The sequence below is a fragment of the Anthonomus grandis genome, chromosome 19 (genome assembly GCF_022605725.1).
Source record: "Anthonomus grandis grandis chromosome 19, icAntGran1.3, whole genome shotgun sequence".
Taxonomy (NCBI): domain Eukaryota; kingdom Metazoa; phylum Arthropoda; class Insecta; order Coleoptera; family Curculionidae; genus Anthonomus; species Anthonomus grandis.
Genome location: NC_065564.1, coordinates 5,031,971 through 5,048,445, shown reverse-complemented (window position 1 = coordinate 5,048,445; position 16,475 = coordinate 5,031,971). Strand labels below are relative to the sequence as shown.

At 38.2% G+C, this 16,475-nt stretch overlaps 3 protein-coding genes across 5 annotated transcripts in view; 1 reads left to right on the top strand and 2 right to left on the bottom strand.

Annotated features, from left to right (window-relative positions):
• Nucleotides 1-745: 745 nt before the first annotated feature.
• Nucleotides 746-3,537, bottom strand: LOC126747335 (distal membrane-arm assembly complex protein 2). The gene is made up of 3 exons (XM_050455890.1): nt 3,206-3,537; nt 1,353-1,497; nt 746-1,288 (listed from the first exon to the last, which is right to left on the bottom strand). The coding sequence occupies exons 1-3, from the start codon at nt 3,467-3,469 to the stop codon at nt 804-806; spliced, it is 894 nt and encodes a 297-aa protein (XP_050311847.1). The 5' UTR covers nt 3,470-3,537; the 3' UTR covers nt 746-803.
• A 1,123-nt stretch (nt 3,538-4,660) lies between these two features.
• LOC126747746 (YTH domain-containing protein 1-like) lies at nt 4,661-8,027 on the bottom strand. Its single transcript, XM_050456547.1, has 3 exons — nt 6,940-8,027; nt 5,237-5,401; nt 4,661-5,173 (listed from the first exon to the last, which is right to left on the bottom strand). The coding sequence occupies exons 1-3, from the start codon at nt 7,911-7,913 to the stop codon at nt 4,813-4,815; spliced, it is 1,500 nt and encodes a 499-aa protein (XP_050312504.1). The 5' UTR covers nt 7,914-8,027; the 3' UTR covers nt 4,661-4,812.
• A 61-nt stretch (nt 8,028-8,088) lies between these two features.
• Nucleotides 8,089-16,475, top strand: part of LOC126747743 (protein dopey-1 homolog) — a 33,522-nt gene continuing 25,135 nt past the window's right edge. For all 3 annotated transcript variants that reach the window (XR_007664368.1, XR_007664369.1, XM_050456541.1), the window contains exons 1-9: nt 8,089-8,545; nt 8,663-8,849; nt 10,387-10,552; nt 10,613-10,802; nt 10,857-11,032; nt 11,239-12,219; nt 13,393-14,179; nt 14,239-14,495; nt 14,551-14,828. Coding sequence is in view for 1 of the 3 variants with exons in the window: in XM_050456541.1 (XP_050312498.1) it covers nt 8,399-8,545; nt 8,663-8,849; nt 10,387-10,552; nt 10,613-10,802; nt 10,857-11,032; nt 11,239-12,219; nt 13,393-14,179; nt 14,239-14,495; nt 14,551-14,828 (3,169 nt within the window). In the remaining 2 variants the exon portion in view is untranslated. The remainder of the gene's footprint in view (nt 8,546-8,662; nt 8,850-10,386; nt 10,553-10,612; nt 10,803-10,856; nt 11,033-11,238; nt 12,220-13,392; nt 14,180-14,238; nt 14,496-14,550; nt 14,829-16,475) is intronic.

Genomic DNA, 16,475 nt, shown 5'->3' with positions numbered 1-16,475 from the left:
CTTACATTCGATTTTTTCCAAAATTTTGCTAGGGGTACCCCCGTGAAAAAATCCTTAAAATCCATTTTAATTTTTTTATGGATAAACTATTGACTTTCGGAAAAAATGTTTCAAACAAAAGTTGTCGGCCCTAAGGAGCACTATCATTTACAAAAGAATGCAAGTCCCTATATAAGGCCGTTTTCTGGAAAATCCAGAAAAACTGATTTTTCTATTTTTCCAATTTTCTGGAAATTTATGAGGAAAATTAAAATTTTTATTACTGTTTTAGTTTCTATGTGATAATGCCTGAAAAAATGCTAGAGTACCATTTTGCTCTAAGTCGAATATTAACGGAGTTATTAAGGTTTTTTGAAAAACAGACCAATTTTTTGACTGAAAATATTCAAAATTACAAATTTTTTTAAAAATAAAAAACAAAAGTTACCATGAGGTAAGGCATCAAAATAGCAACACAAAACTTTAATAACGTTTTTTTCTAAAATAAATAGCAACGGCACAAAAAATTTTTGAAAAAATGAATGCTCAAAAAATGCCTCGAAAATGCCAGTTAAAACTTTAAATCAAGTCAAATTTACATGCAAATTACAGAACCGTTTCTCAAGTATCTACTAAGAAAAGACTGCAAGTCAATTGGTTCTTTCTATTGCAAAAAAATAAGTTAAGAATACTGTACTTACCTGAAAAATATAACGATTTCCAAGCAGGAAGGGTTCCAATAAAGTGACAAATAAAACAAAATAAATTATAAAAATCTCAAATTTAATTAATATTATCCAAATACTGAAACAGCTTTATACAAATCATTTTATTTCAAAATCAATCACGTCACTTTTGATGGTCAACTGCGGATTGAGCTCCTCCAACAGCAAACACGTCATCTCGTACCGCGTGTCTTTTAGCAAATCGTCCAAATAGAGCACCTTCAAATGGGGCATTTTATACACCGCCCCCAGCCCCCTCTCGGTCACCTTGAAGCAATTCCTCAGATCCAAATAGAGCAGACTGTGCGAGAATACGTTCGTGATAACGTCCAAACACCAATCGTCTATATGTTTGCACGAGTTAAAGCTCAACCACTCCAGGTTCTTTAAGTTTCTGAGGTTATCCAGACCCTCGTAACGGAGATTCATGTCCGTACAATCGATCGCTTGGAGGTGCATCCCTTTCTTGTAACGATCGGGGAGTTCGTAGTGACCGTCTATTGCTTTGATCCATTTGTTTTCGTCGTGGAACTTCACCGCTCCCCCTCGGTAAACTATGAAATGGGCGGCAGCCAGTTCAGGACCTAAAAGTCTTGTTTTGTAGAAAAAGGAGGCCCCAACTTAACAGCAAGACTTGAGTAAACCTACCTAAAATATTGTGCCTCTCAGGAATGTACTGCTGCATAAACCTCTCTTCGAAATCCTTCTTTCTGGCCCACCACTTTTTTATCGCCTTCGGTGAAAGGTTTATCGGTTGTTGTATCCAGGCCAGAGTGGAGGCATTATTATCCTCCTAAATTGAAATTGAGCACCATTGAAGAAGGTTAGGGATTGTACAGTAAATCTGGCTTACAAGGAGACCCAGAAGTGGTAAAACAAAAAAGCAGAAAACGTGAAAGAAAGAGCAGAACCGAAGAGACGAAATGGAACCTGAAAGCTCCTCGATCCCTATTTTAAACAAGAAATTCAATATGCTATAAGCGCCCACTTTTAAGTTTAAATACCCTTCCGTCAGTATATACATTTTGCCAATTGATTTGCATGTTTTCGAGGCATTTTGAAGTAGTTTTTTTATATATTTCACAGGTTTAAAATTATTCATTTATTGTACTCATTACAAACACCAACAAGGGTAATTACAAGTAATGGAACACCAAGAGAGTTTAGGTATCGCTGGTGTGGTTCTACGGAAGTAGTTATATAAAAACAGTCTCGATTTCTCATTCAGTTGATGTGCATCTCTTCTTATCGCTCCTAGCTTATAACTCTACCTAAATTCTCTGCTATGGTTTGTCCCAAGTCTTTATATTGTTCATTACTATTTGCTCCATTTACTACAGTGTAATGCCTTCTACCACTTGAGTATGAATTTAGTAAGTTGTGACATATACATACCACAAAAACCCATCTTATGTAATTTGTTCATCGAGAATCACTTTTAAGAAAGTGCTCAACAGTGAGATTGGTCTATAGTTGTTCATGTGCTCCCTTCTTATAGGCTGGAATAATTTTGGCTGTTTTTAGTTCGTCAGGATACTTTCCTGTTTGCAGTATGTTGTTGGTAAGCTTGACAAATGTGGGTGCAATTATATTGAACAATAGTAGAAGGTCTTTTTTAATAAGTTTACCCTTCCCTGAAGCATGAGTATTTTTAAGTTCATTTATCTTTTGTCTTATTTTTTCTTTATTTGTTGGCTTTGCTGGTCTATTATACTACAGCATTCTGGTCTATACTTTGAATATTTCCTTCATCTAAAAGTGCATAATGTGCTGTAAATCAATATTTAGGATTCTTTGTTTTACTTTAGGAACAATTACACTTATATACTTAATTAAATCACAGTCTTTGTATTTTATATTAATAAGGATTTGGTAAACAAGCAACACTACTTACTGATCTCTTCGATTTGATAAAATTTTAATATTAAAATTATTGATCTATGTGGATTTGCGCTGAAGGCATCCAGATTCAGAAAGCATATTCCAAATGTGGTCTTACTATAGCATAAAAAAGGCAAATAACTGTGTTAATTTTAAAGCTTTTACTATTCCTTATCCAAGGAGATTTGTCTATTTTACTGGCTGTAGAAATATGGTGAGCGTTGCACCTCATATCACTCTTTGTAGTAAGTAGTACTCTTGTAATTTAAAGTAGTACCATCAATTTGGCCTTAAGTTTCTGACTTTCTCAATACCCCAAAAAATCAAAAAATTATATAAAAAAACTGTTATAACCTTATAAACCCAAGAGTTATTGATTATATTGAGTTAAACATAACACCACTAATTTGTTCGTCTTATGACTCGGTTTACTTTGACTCTAGAAAAGCCTCCGTCAAGGCCCTGTATATTATTCATTAGTGTAATTTCACTGGCTTCCCAGTGGCCCCTTTTTAAAATTAACGCCTTTTACCCTTGCTACTTTACTAATTATTACCACTGACGGGACTCCCTTAAGCATAACTCTTGTACTTTAAAAGTGAAATAACGCAAAAACTTACCGAGTAAAACGTCCTCAAGGTGTCATAATACTGAAACTGCTTCTCGTGCCACGGTTTCCTCCATTGCAGGTCCTCTTTGGTAAAATCCGCCGGTTTTTTCGGGGCTTTTTCCCCCGGGGGTGTCTTGACCAGGACCGCTTGACCCCGATTTTCGCCCGAACCCGGGGGTTTTTTATCGGTGTTATCGCTGGAATAGCGGCACAAACACTCGCTTAAGAGACCGCCTAACCGTTTGGGGCGCCCCGGTTGTAGGATTTTAAGCATTTTAATAAAAACCCCCTCGGAACTCGACCACAACGTAAACTTCCCGTAAGGGAAATTTGAGGTTATGTTTACTGTTATGACATAACAGTGTCAGATCGGTGCTGTCAAACGCGCATGCCCGAGTGAGGTTATTAATTAAAAAATTGGCGCCGTTTTATAATTGAATAACGCGAAAATGGGGTGAAAAGTGTTTTAAGATAGTGGAAACGGTTCTGGGATTCGCGAGCTTTAATTTGGTGTAAATATCGTGGGGGCAAGTGATTATTTTTGGATAGAAAACAAGGAAGCAAAGTGCCAGCAATTGGGGGTTGGAAATAGCTTGAAAATGGCATTTTTAAGCTCAAAAATGGTTAAACTATTTAGGCGGTTAGCTAAGATGAATCTAGGGGTCGTAAGCTTTAATTTGATGTAATTTTCATGGGGGTACATGGTTTATTTGTAAAGAAAATAAGGAGGCAAATTATCAATTGAGAGGGAGTCAAAAGCAACCAGAAAAATGCAATTTTTAAGCTGAAAAAGGGTTAATCTCGTTGGGGGTTAAGTGAAAATGAATCTGGGGATCGTACGCTTTAATTTGATGTGATTGGCATGGGGGTACATGGTTTATTTGTAAAGAAAATTAGCAGGCAAATTATCAATTGAGAGGGAGTCAAAAGCAACCAGAAAAATGCAATTTTTAAGCTGAAAAAGGGTTAATCTCGTTGGGGGTTAAGTGAAAATGAATCTGGGGATCGTACGCTTTAATTTGATGTGATTGGCATGGGGGTACATGGTTTATTTGTAAAGAAAATAAGGAGGCAAATTATCAATTGAGAGGGAGTCAAAAGCAACCAGAAAAATGCAATTTTTAAGCTGAAAAAGGGTTAATCTCGTTGGGGGTTAAGTGAAAATGAATCTGGGGATCGTACGCTTTAATTTGGTGTAACTGTTATGGGGTACATGGTTTATTTGTAAAGAAAACAAGGATGCAAGTTATCAACTAAGGGGGGTCAAAAGTAAACCAGAAAAGGGCAGTTTTTAAGCTAAAAAAGGGTTAATCTAGTTGGGGGGTAAATGAAAATCAATCTGAAGAAAGTTATATTTAATTCAATGTAAGTTCTATAAGATTCCAGTGAGTGAAAGTGATAAAATGTATAAAAACGTTAACTCATATATTTATTAAGTTTGTATACAGGATGCTTAAATAAAACATTTTTTTTAATATATAGAGACCTTTATTATTATGTTTCTAATATGCCTATAATACGATACACGTCTTATTAATACGAAAAAAAACCGTCAAAGGACCATAAACCTTATCGTCTTCTGACCCTCACTTTTCCCACCCCAACCCTCTCCCTCAATCATCTCCTGTCTCTGTTGTACCGGTACCGCACCTCCCGGTCCCTCACACGCACCCTGCCCTCCCTTTCGCGTTCCCTCTCCCTTTCCCTCTCGCGTTCCCGTTCTCGTTCCCTCTCCCTTTCTCTCTCGCGTTCCCGTTCCCTCTCCCTCAACCTCTCGCGTTCCCTGGACCGCGCCCTCCCCCTCTCCCTGGAATGCGACCTGGACCGATCCCTGGAATATCCGCGATTGCTGCTCGACGTACGTCTCTCCTTGTTCTTCCAGATGAATTCCTCGACGGTACGATCGTAGCTTCGCTTATCCGGGTAACCGGGTAGTCTGGAAGGGGCGAATTCCCCCAAGGTTAACCCCTCGTAATATCTGGAATGATTAAAAAATCGTTTTTCCAGGGTTTTTTTCGGGTTTTATAAAGCGAAAACCGACCTACTGGGGGCGGGTAAACCCTCGAAACTGCCCGAATAAAGACCGGGGGGCGGTGCGTATGGCAAGGGGGGCAGCTGGTGCTGCATGGTACGCATGTAGTCCGCCACGTAAGCCTCTGCAGCTGCTGCGGTGTAGGGCCTAGGGGGATCCCTTTCGTAGTAATACCTAGTGAAAACCCTCCGTTAATATTGAGGGCGGTTTCTAAGGGGTGGAAGGACGTTTTTCCCGTTTGGCCATGTAATTTTCTCTTGATTTTGCCCATAATTTTACTTCTAGGGCTCAAATAAGGTTGATTATTCGTTTAAAAGTTTCTTTGGAATATTCCCTAGCTTCTGAAGAAAGAATTAAGGGAATATGTGCACTAGAAGGGTTTTTATTCAATTTTTAAAAAATCATGTTCAAGCTGTATGTCAGTGTAGAAATTGAGGTACTCTTTGAGTAGTTGGGTTCATAACTTTACTGCTAGACCTCAGATAAGGTTCATTATTATTTTAAAAGTTTTTTTGGAATATTCTTAAGCTTCTAAAGAAGGAATTAAGAAAATCTGTGCACTAGAAGGGTTTTTATACAATTTAAAAAAAATCATGTTCAAGCTGCATGTCAGTGTAGAAATTGAGTTACTCTTTGAGTAGTTTGGCCCATAACTTTACTGCTGGACCTCAAATAAGGTTGATTATTCTTTTAAAAGTTTATTTGGAATATTCCTTAGCTTCTGAAGAAAGAATTAAGAAAATCTGTGCACTAGAAGGGTTTTTATATAATTTTAAAAAAAATATGTTCAAGCTGCATGTCAGAGTGGAAATTGAGGTACTCTTGGAGTAGTTTGGTCCATAACTTTACTGCTGGACCTCAGATAAGGTTCATTATTATTTTAAAAGTTTTTTTGGAATATTCTTAAGCTTCTAAAGAAAGAATTAAGAAAATCTGTGCACTAGAAGGGTTTTTATACAATTTTTAAAAAATCATGTTCAAGCTGCGTGTCAGAGTGGAAATTGAGGTACTCTTTGAGTAGTTTGGTCCATAACTTTACTGCTAGACCTCAGATAAGGTTGATTATTCTTTTTAAAGTTTCTTTGGAATATTCTTAAGCTTCTAAAGAAAAAATTAAGAAAATCTGTGCACTAGAAGAATTTTTATTAAATTTTTAAAAAATCATGTTCAAACCTCTGATGATGATGGCTCCCTAAAACCCCTGATCCAAACCCAATAGACTTTTAGCAAGAATCTTGTATTACATGGCCTAACCGGTTTAGGACACTAAACTATTGAATCTTTTAATACATTGGGCAAATAAACCAACTTCTCATGTTGAAAATATGACTAGAGGCAGGGCGAGAAATATTTTTAAATACCTTTTATGACCCATATTGCACTTACCACAGTGGCTCCTATATCTCATAAAAAAGAACATAGCAAAAGTAAGCTGATTTGTACATAAAAGCAGCACTTACCAGCTTCCCACAGCTACAAATTTAATTTAAAATAAAACCTTGCAATGTGATACTTTATAAATATTTTTTTTCAACAACAGTTCTCTCACTTGGTTCATATTTAATTGACTGCAAACCAACCAGTCCTATCAAATAAACCTAACCGCACACAGATTGTTCGTCATATAAATCACTATAAACGGTCCCAAAAAAATGTCTATAAAAGAATAATTATAGGACAGTAGTTGTTCGCTGAACCGATACCACACTTACCTTTCCCTGCCCCTGGGGGAGGCGGAACGTCTGAAACTGGGGGCGCTCATGATCCTGCTGGGCGTAAAGAACTTCCGCCTGTAAGAGGAGCCTCCACCTCCTCCTCCTCCTCCTCGGCCCCCCCTAAAGGGAAACGGTTGGCGAGCCGAGAGGGGCATTCGAGCCTTAACGTGGCGACTCCCATCTTTTCCTCCTCTCACGGTCAGTTTCTTGGAGGCTTCCTTGGCCAGTTTTAAAATGGGGGTTAGATCCACCGTTTCGTCTTCGGGAAATAGGCGACAAAGCTCCTCGGCTACTCTGGGCTCGATTTCTTGTCCATCCCGTCCGATTTTCACCGGTTTCCCGTCGTTCCAGGGGTTGTAAAGGTGCATGGTGCTGGTGAAGGGTAATTCCTTGCGGCAGATCCAGTCCACTTCGAAAACCCCTCCTAAAGCCCGGGCTGAGAGACCTGCCGGGAGGACCCACGGTACTGCCGGTACGTCATGACGAGATTCGCCCTTTAGGCGAGCAAACCCCGCAAATTTACCACTTTCTTTAACAGAGAATATTAGCAAAACGTTTCGGGACTCTCTGGTGGCTTGGTTTAGGTTGGCCTCGTTCTGAGGCAGGGTGGACCACACCCCTTTGGCTTTCGAGAGGGAAATGTTCTCCGCATTGTTCGATTTTATCACGAAAAACCGTGCGTCCCTGAACAGGTAATTGAGTTTGGTGAAGTAGTCGTACTTTGACTTGGCATCTTTGGCTTTCGTGGCCGGGGAGGGGCTCTGGTTGGCGCGTGTGGGTCGCCTATGCCGCCCTTTCCCCGAAGACTTGGTGCTTACAGAACTTATGCTGGGGGCAGTGGAACTATCTGAGCTAGAGCTCGATATGTCGCTCTCGTAATTCACCTCGTCCAGTTTCATTTCGTCTACCATATCCAGGCTGAGGTTCAGATTTTCAGAGCCCGGACCGTTTCTCGGTGAAGAGGGGTCCATTGCCTTGGGGGCGCAGCCCTTTTTATATTCAGATTTTCAATTAAAAAACACAAAAAAACACACCCATGCAAACATAAACAAAGAAAGTGACGGCTGACAGGACCGCGTGTGACAGCATCACTGACCCATCGGTCTTCTGTCAAACGGTTGTCAAAATATACCCACAGTAAACGTCAGATGATCGTGTTGTGTGATCAGCAGTTAATCGTCCATAAAATTCAATATTTTCCCTATAATTGAACCACCCTTAAAAAACCCCCCTGAATAAACTAACATGTGAGTGCCAGTGTGTTCCAGCCAGTGCGTACCAAAAAAACCCCTAAGAAACAATAAGTACAAAGAGTGTGGGGGCTCTATTGTTTATGTTATGATATAGGTTTTAATTGAAATCAGCAGTGCCCCCCTTAATGACTATTAATAGTTGGCATATTAAGGCGTAAATACGATTAGATTTAGGGCAAATTGTGAAATAAAGGAGCCACAATATGACATCAATTACAATGGAAGAGTACGACCTGATGAAGGAGTCAAAGTATCGGATGTATGTGGCCGCAGTGGATAAGGCTTTGAAGAATTTCGAATACACTTCTGAGTGGGCAGACCTTATTTCCGCATTGGGAAAGTTAAATAAGGTAGGTTGACCTTTTAATTTGGAAAGTTCAGGGACAACTGGAAAGGTTACAGTGAAACCCAATGGTTTCGGCCACATTTTGGCCTTCTTTTGAAAGTCAAGGGAGTTTTTTTTTTAGGTGTTACTGAGCTACACAAAATTCCAAGTGATTCCCCGCAGGATAAAAATAAGTAAGCGGTTGGCACAGTGTATGCACCCCGCTTTGCCCTCCGGGGTGCACCTGAAAGCCCTGGAGACTTATGATATTATATTTAAGTGTATGGGCACGGACAGGTTGGCCTGTGAACTTTTTATTTATAGCTCTGGTAAGTAGGTACTCCTATCAATTTTCTTTTATAAAACCCCATAATAAATTTGTTGTATTAAAGTAAATCCCCAAGATTCACTTTATCGAGTACATGTTTACTTGGGATATTTTTATTTTTGATAACGACTTCGCCTTAAAGTGAGTCATTAATAGTTATTTATGGTGTGTGCTAATTGTAATTTTTAAATTAAAAAAACCAATAATATCTCCACTTTTTTAGTACAATGGAGTTAATTAGCACATAATTTTTATGTGTTTACAAATATTAGACTGTCTACAGTCATTCCTAGGTTAAGCCAGGATTTCATTACACACTTTTAAGTGGAAATTGTAATATACTAACGATAAGAAACCCTATTATTGGTGCAGACTAGATCAAGCTGCTTTTCTGATAATTTTCTCATTAAAAAAATTAGTCTTATCATGTTTATTGTCTTATCTAGGATTAAAACTGGGATGACACACTGTTTGAGCAAATATTGACAATCTTGTCATAATTTCCGCAATAGTGAGGCTTAGGGTGGCCAGCCAGTTGGCCAGATTTAAGCCCTCTTAGAATAATAATTTATTTTATCTCGTACATGTTTACTTGGGATTTTTTAATTTTTAATAAGGACTTCCTAAAGTGAGTCATTAGTAGTAACTTATTGCCTGTGCAAATTATAGTTTTTTATTTAAAAAAACCCAATATTATTTCCACTTTTTGCATACAATGGAGTTAATTACCACATAATTTTTACTTGTTTACAAATATTAGACTGTTTACAGTCATTCCTAGGTTAAGCCAGGATTTCATTACACACTTTTAAGTGGAAATTGTAATATACTGATGATAAGAAACTCTATTATTGGTGCAAACTACATCAAGCTAATTTTCTGATAATGTTCTCAATAAAAAAATTATTAATATTTAACTTGTGGCCTTATCTATGATCAAAACTCGGATGACACAGGCAATAGTGGAGTTTAGGGTGGCCAGCCAGTTGGCCAGATTTAAGCCCTCTTAGAATAATAATTTATTTTATCTAATACATGTTTACTTGGGATTTTTTAATTTTTAATAAGGATTTCTTAAAGTGCCTGTTCAAATTGTAGTTTTTTAAATACAAAAACCAATATTATTTCAATTTTTTGCGTACAATAGAGTTAATTAGCACATAATTTTCATGTTTACAAATATCAGATTGATACAGTCATTCCTAGGCTAAGCCAGGATTTTATTACACACTTTTAAGTGCAAATTGTAATATACTGATAATAAGAAACCCTATTATTGGTGCAAACCAGATCAAGCTGCTTTTCTGATAATATTCTCATTAAAAAAATTAGTGTTATCTTATCTACGATTAAAACTGGGATGATACACTGTTTGAGCAAATATTGATATTCTTGGCATAATTTAGCCTAATGTCATTATATCTTAGGGTGGCCAGATTTAAGCCCCCTTAGAATAATAATTTTCTAAAGCTACTAGCAATAAATAAAAAGTGTTAATTGTTTATTTATTTCCCCCTCCCTTATTTGTCCAAAATCAGGTTTATTCCCTCTGATGAGCCATGCGGCGATGAACATCCGTCCAATGTTACTAACGATCTACGAAACGCATTTTGTTCCTTTAAGGGCGCGACTCAGACCGGCTCTAAGCGGTTTTTTAAGCGGCATTTTACCGGGTTTAGACACCGGTACGGACCATTTCGATAGGTGGGTGGAAAAACTGCCCTTTTTCCTCCCCCTAAATAAACACAAAAACCCCCATTTTAGGACCAATAAGTTACTAGAAGACGTATGCGAGGGCGTAGACCCTCACTACTTTTACACGTGCATCTGGCAATGTGTGGCCAACAACAGTCCGGTGAGACTGCCGGCTGTAGTGTACGTTTACGCGCACTACAGCCGGAAAATCCCCATGGAAGATCAGCTGTATCTAATGGGGCACGATATAGGGCTAATGGTGAGTCAAGGAAACTGCTGGTAAATGTTTTTTTTTAAAGATATTCTTTAAAAGGTTTCTGGATTGTGTGCGGCCGTCCAGGATGCCAACATCCTGGTCCAGAGGTCCGCCCTGGACCTGCTCATGGTGTGTTTTCCCATGCAAAATAAGCAACTTTTGTACGCGGATATGGTCAGGCTGGTCACTGCCGCCCTCTCGACCATTTTACGAAGGGATATGTCCCTTAATAGGTATGGGGCGGCATTATTTCGATGATAGAAAACAAATGGGCTTGGATGAAGGTTTTTTGAGATTGAGATAATTCTTTCACTTCCTGATTTCATATGAGAAACTTTCTTGTATCACAACAAATTTGTGAGATAGAGGCACTTTTGTTTTCTATCCCCTTTCCCCGCCTTACTTCCTTTTTCCTCTCAGCTAAAAAGACAATTTTCAGACGTCTTTACTCGTGGCTTCTGGAAACCGAGTCCAAATTACCGCTGGTCCAGATTGACGGCGAACAATCCGACGAATTCCCGTCCACCCAGACCCACTCTATCGCCTACGATTTATTAAACGATGCAGTGAAGGATATTTTGAAAAAGTCCAGTTCGAATGTCCCTCTGGACGTGAAATGTTACCGTTTGCTCACCTCGTTATTCGAAAAATCCCAGATAGGTCCCGTAATCTTGGACGGGATTTTATACGACGTGTTCAGGACGTTGTACTTGTCCTGTTTGAGTTTGCAAAAGTACAAAAACCAAACGGTGAGGTGCGTGTCCTTCAACGGGGATCTGAGCAGCTTGAAGGGCAACGACGGGGGGTTGAACAAACAGTTCGTATCGAAGAACTGTCAGGAATTAGTGAAAAACGCCAATTTACTGTTTAACACCCTGCAAAGCTACTATATCTGGAGCTACATCGAGAAATTATACGAGGAAGCGGCTAAGAACATCAAAAAATTCAAATACCGCGACCGGTGTCAAGTAAACGAGATCGGAAGCGGCCCCCCGTTCGTATTGGAGCTGTGCATTTTGACCGATTTCCTACTGGACATAATCCCTATTGAATCATACGCGGAGAGCACCTCCAACATCCTCCCCAGTCTGTTTAATAAAATAATTAAGTCCCTCACCGCCCACGTATCCGACCTTAACCACTACGAAATACTGAAGAGTTTGGAGCTTTGCACGAAGATTTTAACGAAAATTCAACCGATCACCATGACTCAGATGCAAAAGAAGTTGGAGGAGGAAGAGGAGGAGGAGCAGCGGGTCGCTAATCAACTCCCGGAGGTTCAGAAAAGTGAGGAAACTGGTGGGGAGGAACCGGGGCCGAGGCCTATAGAGAAAAGCAAATCGGATTCTAAGATCAGTGAGAATTTAAATGGGTTCGTTGATAAGCACGAGTTGACTGTCGAGGAGGGAACCAGGGAAAGGTAAGAGTTGAAATATTGTGGTTTGAAGAGGGTTTTTGTGTATGAAACTTTGTGTTTGATATAGGGCTGTCTTTCAGGATCATTTTGGTGTATTAAGATTTCTTGTACCTCAAAGGGTTGTTGAGTTAAAGCCGGTTTTGTTAAGCAGGGTACATTAAGTGAATTTTTCTTTATATTGCCGAGATATTTTTTAATATAATTCAAAAACCACTTGAGATAAATTAATTATTTTTTCCAACATCATAGGGGCTTCTCTGAGGATCATTTTGGTGTATAAAAATTTTTTGTACCCCAAAGAGTTGTTGAATAAAAGCCAGTTTTGTCCAGTAAGGTACATTAAGTCCATTTTTTTTATATTGCAAAAACCACTGGAGGTAACTTAATTATTTTTTCCAACATCATAGGGGCTTCTCTGAGGATCATTTTGGTGTATAAAAATCGTTTGTACCTCAAAGAGTTATTGATTTAAAGCCAGTTTTGTCAAGCAGGGTACATTAAGTGAATTTTTCTTTATATTGCTCAGATATTTTTTATTGTAATTCAAAAATCACTATATATAAATTAATTATTTTTTCCAACCACATTGGGGCATCCCTGAGAATAATTTTGGGGTATGAAACATTGTCTTTAAGGATCATTTTGGTGTATTAAGATTTTTTGTACCTCAAAGAGTTCTTAAATTAAAGCCAGTTTTGTCAAGCAGGGTACATTAAGTAGTTTTTTCTTTATATTGCTTAGATATTCTTTAATGTAATTCAAAAATCACTATATATAAATTAATTATTTTTTGCAGCGACATTGGGGCATCCTTGAGGATAATTTTGGTGTATGAAACGTTGTCTTTAAGGATCATTTTGGTGTATTAAAATTTTTTGTCCCTCAAAGAGTTCTTAAATTAAAGCCAGTTTTGTCAAGCAGGGTACATTAAGTAGTTTTTTCTTTATATCGCCGAGATATTTTTTAATATAATTCAAATACCGTTAAAGATAAATTAATAATTTTTTGCAACAACATAGGGACTTCCCTGCGGATCATTTTAATATATAAAATCTTGTATTGAGTGCACAACTGGCTGAAACAGAGCCCTTTGAGTCTTGACTTATTCATATATTCAATATTTCTTCACACAGTTGTGCCTGGAAGTGGATTTCACACGCACTCTTACCCTTTTAGGTCCTACAGTAACCAATTTCCCAAAAAGAAAGAGAAAACGAGCCCGCGCATCGAAAAAAAGTCAAAAAACAAGAAATCCAAGTCGAGTTCGAAGCTGTACGACCTAAAAAACGAGGAAACCGACTCGATTTCGTCGTCGCAACTGTCCACCCCGGAGGATAGTTTCGAAACATCTTCGAAAGAGGGCACCCCGTTGGCCCTCGCTCCCGCCAAATACGAAAACAAGCACTTTCTGAAGTGTTTGGAGGAGTACAAGAGGTTTTTTGTGTCGTTCGTTAAGCACAAAATCCTCCCGGGGGTGGACGTAAAGGCCTCCTTTAAAAAGCTTGTGTGCGACAAGGACGAGCGTACGAAACTCTTACAGCGGCTGTTGGATGAACGTTTAACCAACAAACAGTCCGAGTTCACCCCGGTGGACTATACGAAAACCTTAAAAAGGAAAAAGAACGGTTCCTACAGCCTCCCCATAGACTCGAACTCAATTTACGAAACTTGCATGAGCGTGGCATGCGCGATTCTTTTGGAGTTTTGCGCTTTTCCCAATTTGACTAATCATAGCGAGAATAAAGTCCCTAATTGGTTGGAGGCTCTCCTGGTGTCCGCTTGCTCAAGAGAGAGTTCCAGGGAGATCCAACTGACCGCCATGAGCACCCTTCTGGAGATTTTCAGCCTCTCAAAGAACCAACATTACCTAAAAAAATATGAGAGCGAGAAGAACATCATCATCACCGGGATCCTGGACCATCGCCACGTCACTTTTGTAGAGGAGGACATGATCGCCATCGAGGTAAGTCAAAGGGCACTTAAATCTGGCGAGCGGGCTGTCCATCAGTCTTAATCTTGCAGGAAATGTCCGGGATCCTTTGGGCCCTTTTGGGCACCGTGAAAAACCAAAACCAACTGATGGTTTGCGTGACCCTTTTGTATCAGATCCATAACACTTTCGACACGAAAATGTTCGTGGAGCAAGTGATCGGGCGATATTTGTCGCGCGACATCGTCGACGTGAATTATATCAAGCAGTTTTGTTTGCTGTGGCATTTGGGGAGGGATTTGAACATTAAGGTGCCCGCCCATAAGCAGAGCTGCAGGAACTTCGACAGGTTAGGGTATCATTTTTGCAGCAGCGAGCTTTTTTTGACGTTGGAATCTTTCCAGGTCTTTGTTGAAGATCCTGGATATGCTGGAAAACGGGGAGAAACCGGCCGTGCAACTGTTGGCCGAGTCGTTTTTGACCCACAGTCTGTTACAAAACGACATTTGCAGGATTCTAAATCCGATTTTGTTGCAACTGTTGGCCAGTAATACGGCCAGGGTGTCCATAAGGCACGTGAATATCCAGGATGGGTATGTGAACTGTGAGCAAACTGACCAGGGCGGTCAGATATTGGAGGAATCTCAGGCCAAGAAGATTTACGCGGTCAGTAACGTTAACGGTAAGCAACTGTGTTTTTATTTATTTGCTTTAGAGGAATTAAATTTTAACGTTCTATAATTTATACCTGTTTAAATCCACGATTTTTTTACAATAACAGTTTAATTTGTTCAGATACATAACAAATAAGAAAATAAATAAAATGTTAGTGAAAGCGTAGCTCGATTATCGAACTTTAATAGGCAATTTCTAAGTTATTCTGATACTAAAGTTAATAAAATTAACAGTTATCATTTCGGTATTAATTCTATTTTTGATGTTAATAATTTTCAACCTTTATGATGGACTTACATTATTAATCATAATTTTAATTTTTTACTCACTAATATCAGAAGTCTTATCCTAGCCAATAAGATCCCAGCTCATTCTTCTAAATCTTTCCTTAACCTCTAAGAGTCTTGAAGAATAATTATTTGAGGTTGACTTCTTGGTATTTTTTCCGGTTTTACTCCAATGAAAAGTTAAAAACTCACATTTTTGGGTATTTTAGTTAAACCATACTGCAATAGTGCAGGATTATAAGTGGTGTAGTTATATCCGAACTTTTTCAAGGTTCTTTGTTTAGTGTCCAGTTTTGTGCTCTCGAGAAAAGGCCAATTCCATTGGTAAGTCCTAAGATTTTCATTGGCATTATTGGGCCACAATTGGTGTTTTTTTTTTTTGATTTTCGTATTTGAGGATTACAGAGTGTTTTAGATTATTTTTTTAACACTGGTGATAATTTTTTTTTTGAATTAGGTCCAATTTTGTGAAAAATAGCCCCTAATATTCAAAACAAAAAAAATTTTAGGGCCTTTAATACGCATTTTAGAAAAAAGTGTTATAAGCCTTTTTTGTTGCTATTTTGGTGCCCTATGTGCTGTTAATTTTTAATTTTCAATTTTTGAAATTTTTAATTTTTCGATATTTGTGGGGTCCAGAATTGGCCGTTTTCAAAAAATTCTCTATAGCTCCTTTATTAGGCATTTTAGGAGAAAAAGATATTCTAGCTTTTTTTTGGGCATCCTTAAGTAGAACCACTTGCAATAATAAAAACATTTTTTTTCCTCGTAGTTTTTGTGAAAATTGGGAAAATATGAAAATTAGTTTTTCCAAAATTTCCCGAAAACGGTCATAGTTAAAAAGTCGGAATGTTTTGCAAATTGTAGCTTTCATTAGGCCCGGCAACTTTTATTTAAGCTATTTTTCTCTCAGATCAATAGTTTTTCCGAAAAAAAAATTAAAACCACTTTTAAATAAAATTTCAGAGGGGTACCCCTGGAAATTTTTGGGTCAAAATTGAATTTTTTTATTTTCAATTTTGGACTTTCCAAAGCGTTTTAGATTATTTTTGACACATTTTCTTCCCCTGGAAAATTGACTGGTGATAATTTTTTTTTTGAATTAGGTCCATTCTTGTGAAAAATTACCCCTAATTTCCCAAAAAAAAATTATAGGGCCTTTAATACGCATTTTAGAAAAAAGTGTTATAAGGCTTTTTTGTTGCTATTTTGGTGCCCTACCTGCTGGCAATTTTTAATTTTCAATTTTTGAAATTTTTAATTTTTCGATATTTTTGGGGTCCAGAATTGGCCGTTTTCAAAAAATTCTCTATAGCTCCTTTATCAGGCATTTTAGGAGAAAAAGATATTCTAGCTTTTTTTTGGGC

What these genes read in the sequence shown, in the direction of transcription:
- LOC126747335 (XM_050455890.1), bottom strand. Translation starts at nt 3,469, where the DNA reads ATGCTTAAAATCCTACAACCGGGGCGCCCCAAACGGTTAGGCGGTCTC. An exon ending in CCTTGAGGACGTTTTACTCG is followed by an intron (nt 1,498 to 3,205) that starts GTAAGTTTTTGC and finishes ATTTCAATTTAG; the next exon opens with GAGGATAATAATGCCTCCAC. An exon ending in TGAGAGGCACAATATTTTAG is followed by an intron (nt 1,289 to 1,352) that starts GTAGGTTTACTC and finishes CAAGACTTTTAG; the next exon opens with GTCCTGAACTGGCTGCCGCC.
- LOC126747746 (XM_050456547.1), bottom strand. Translation starts at nt 7,913, where the DNA reads ATGGACCCCTCTTCACCGAGAAACGGTCCGGGCTCTGAAAATCTGAAC. An exon ending in TCCCCCAGGGGCAGGGAAAG is followed by an intron (nt 5,402 to 6,939) that starts GTAAGTGTGGTA and finishes GGTTTTCACTAG; the next exon opens with GTATTACTACGAAAGGGATC. An exon ending in GGTTTACCCGCCCCCAGTAG is followed by an intron (nt 5,174 to 5,236) that starts GTCGGTTTTCGC and finishes TAATCATTCCAG; the next exon opens with ATATTACGAGGGGTTAACCT.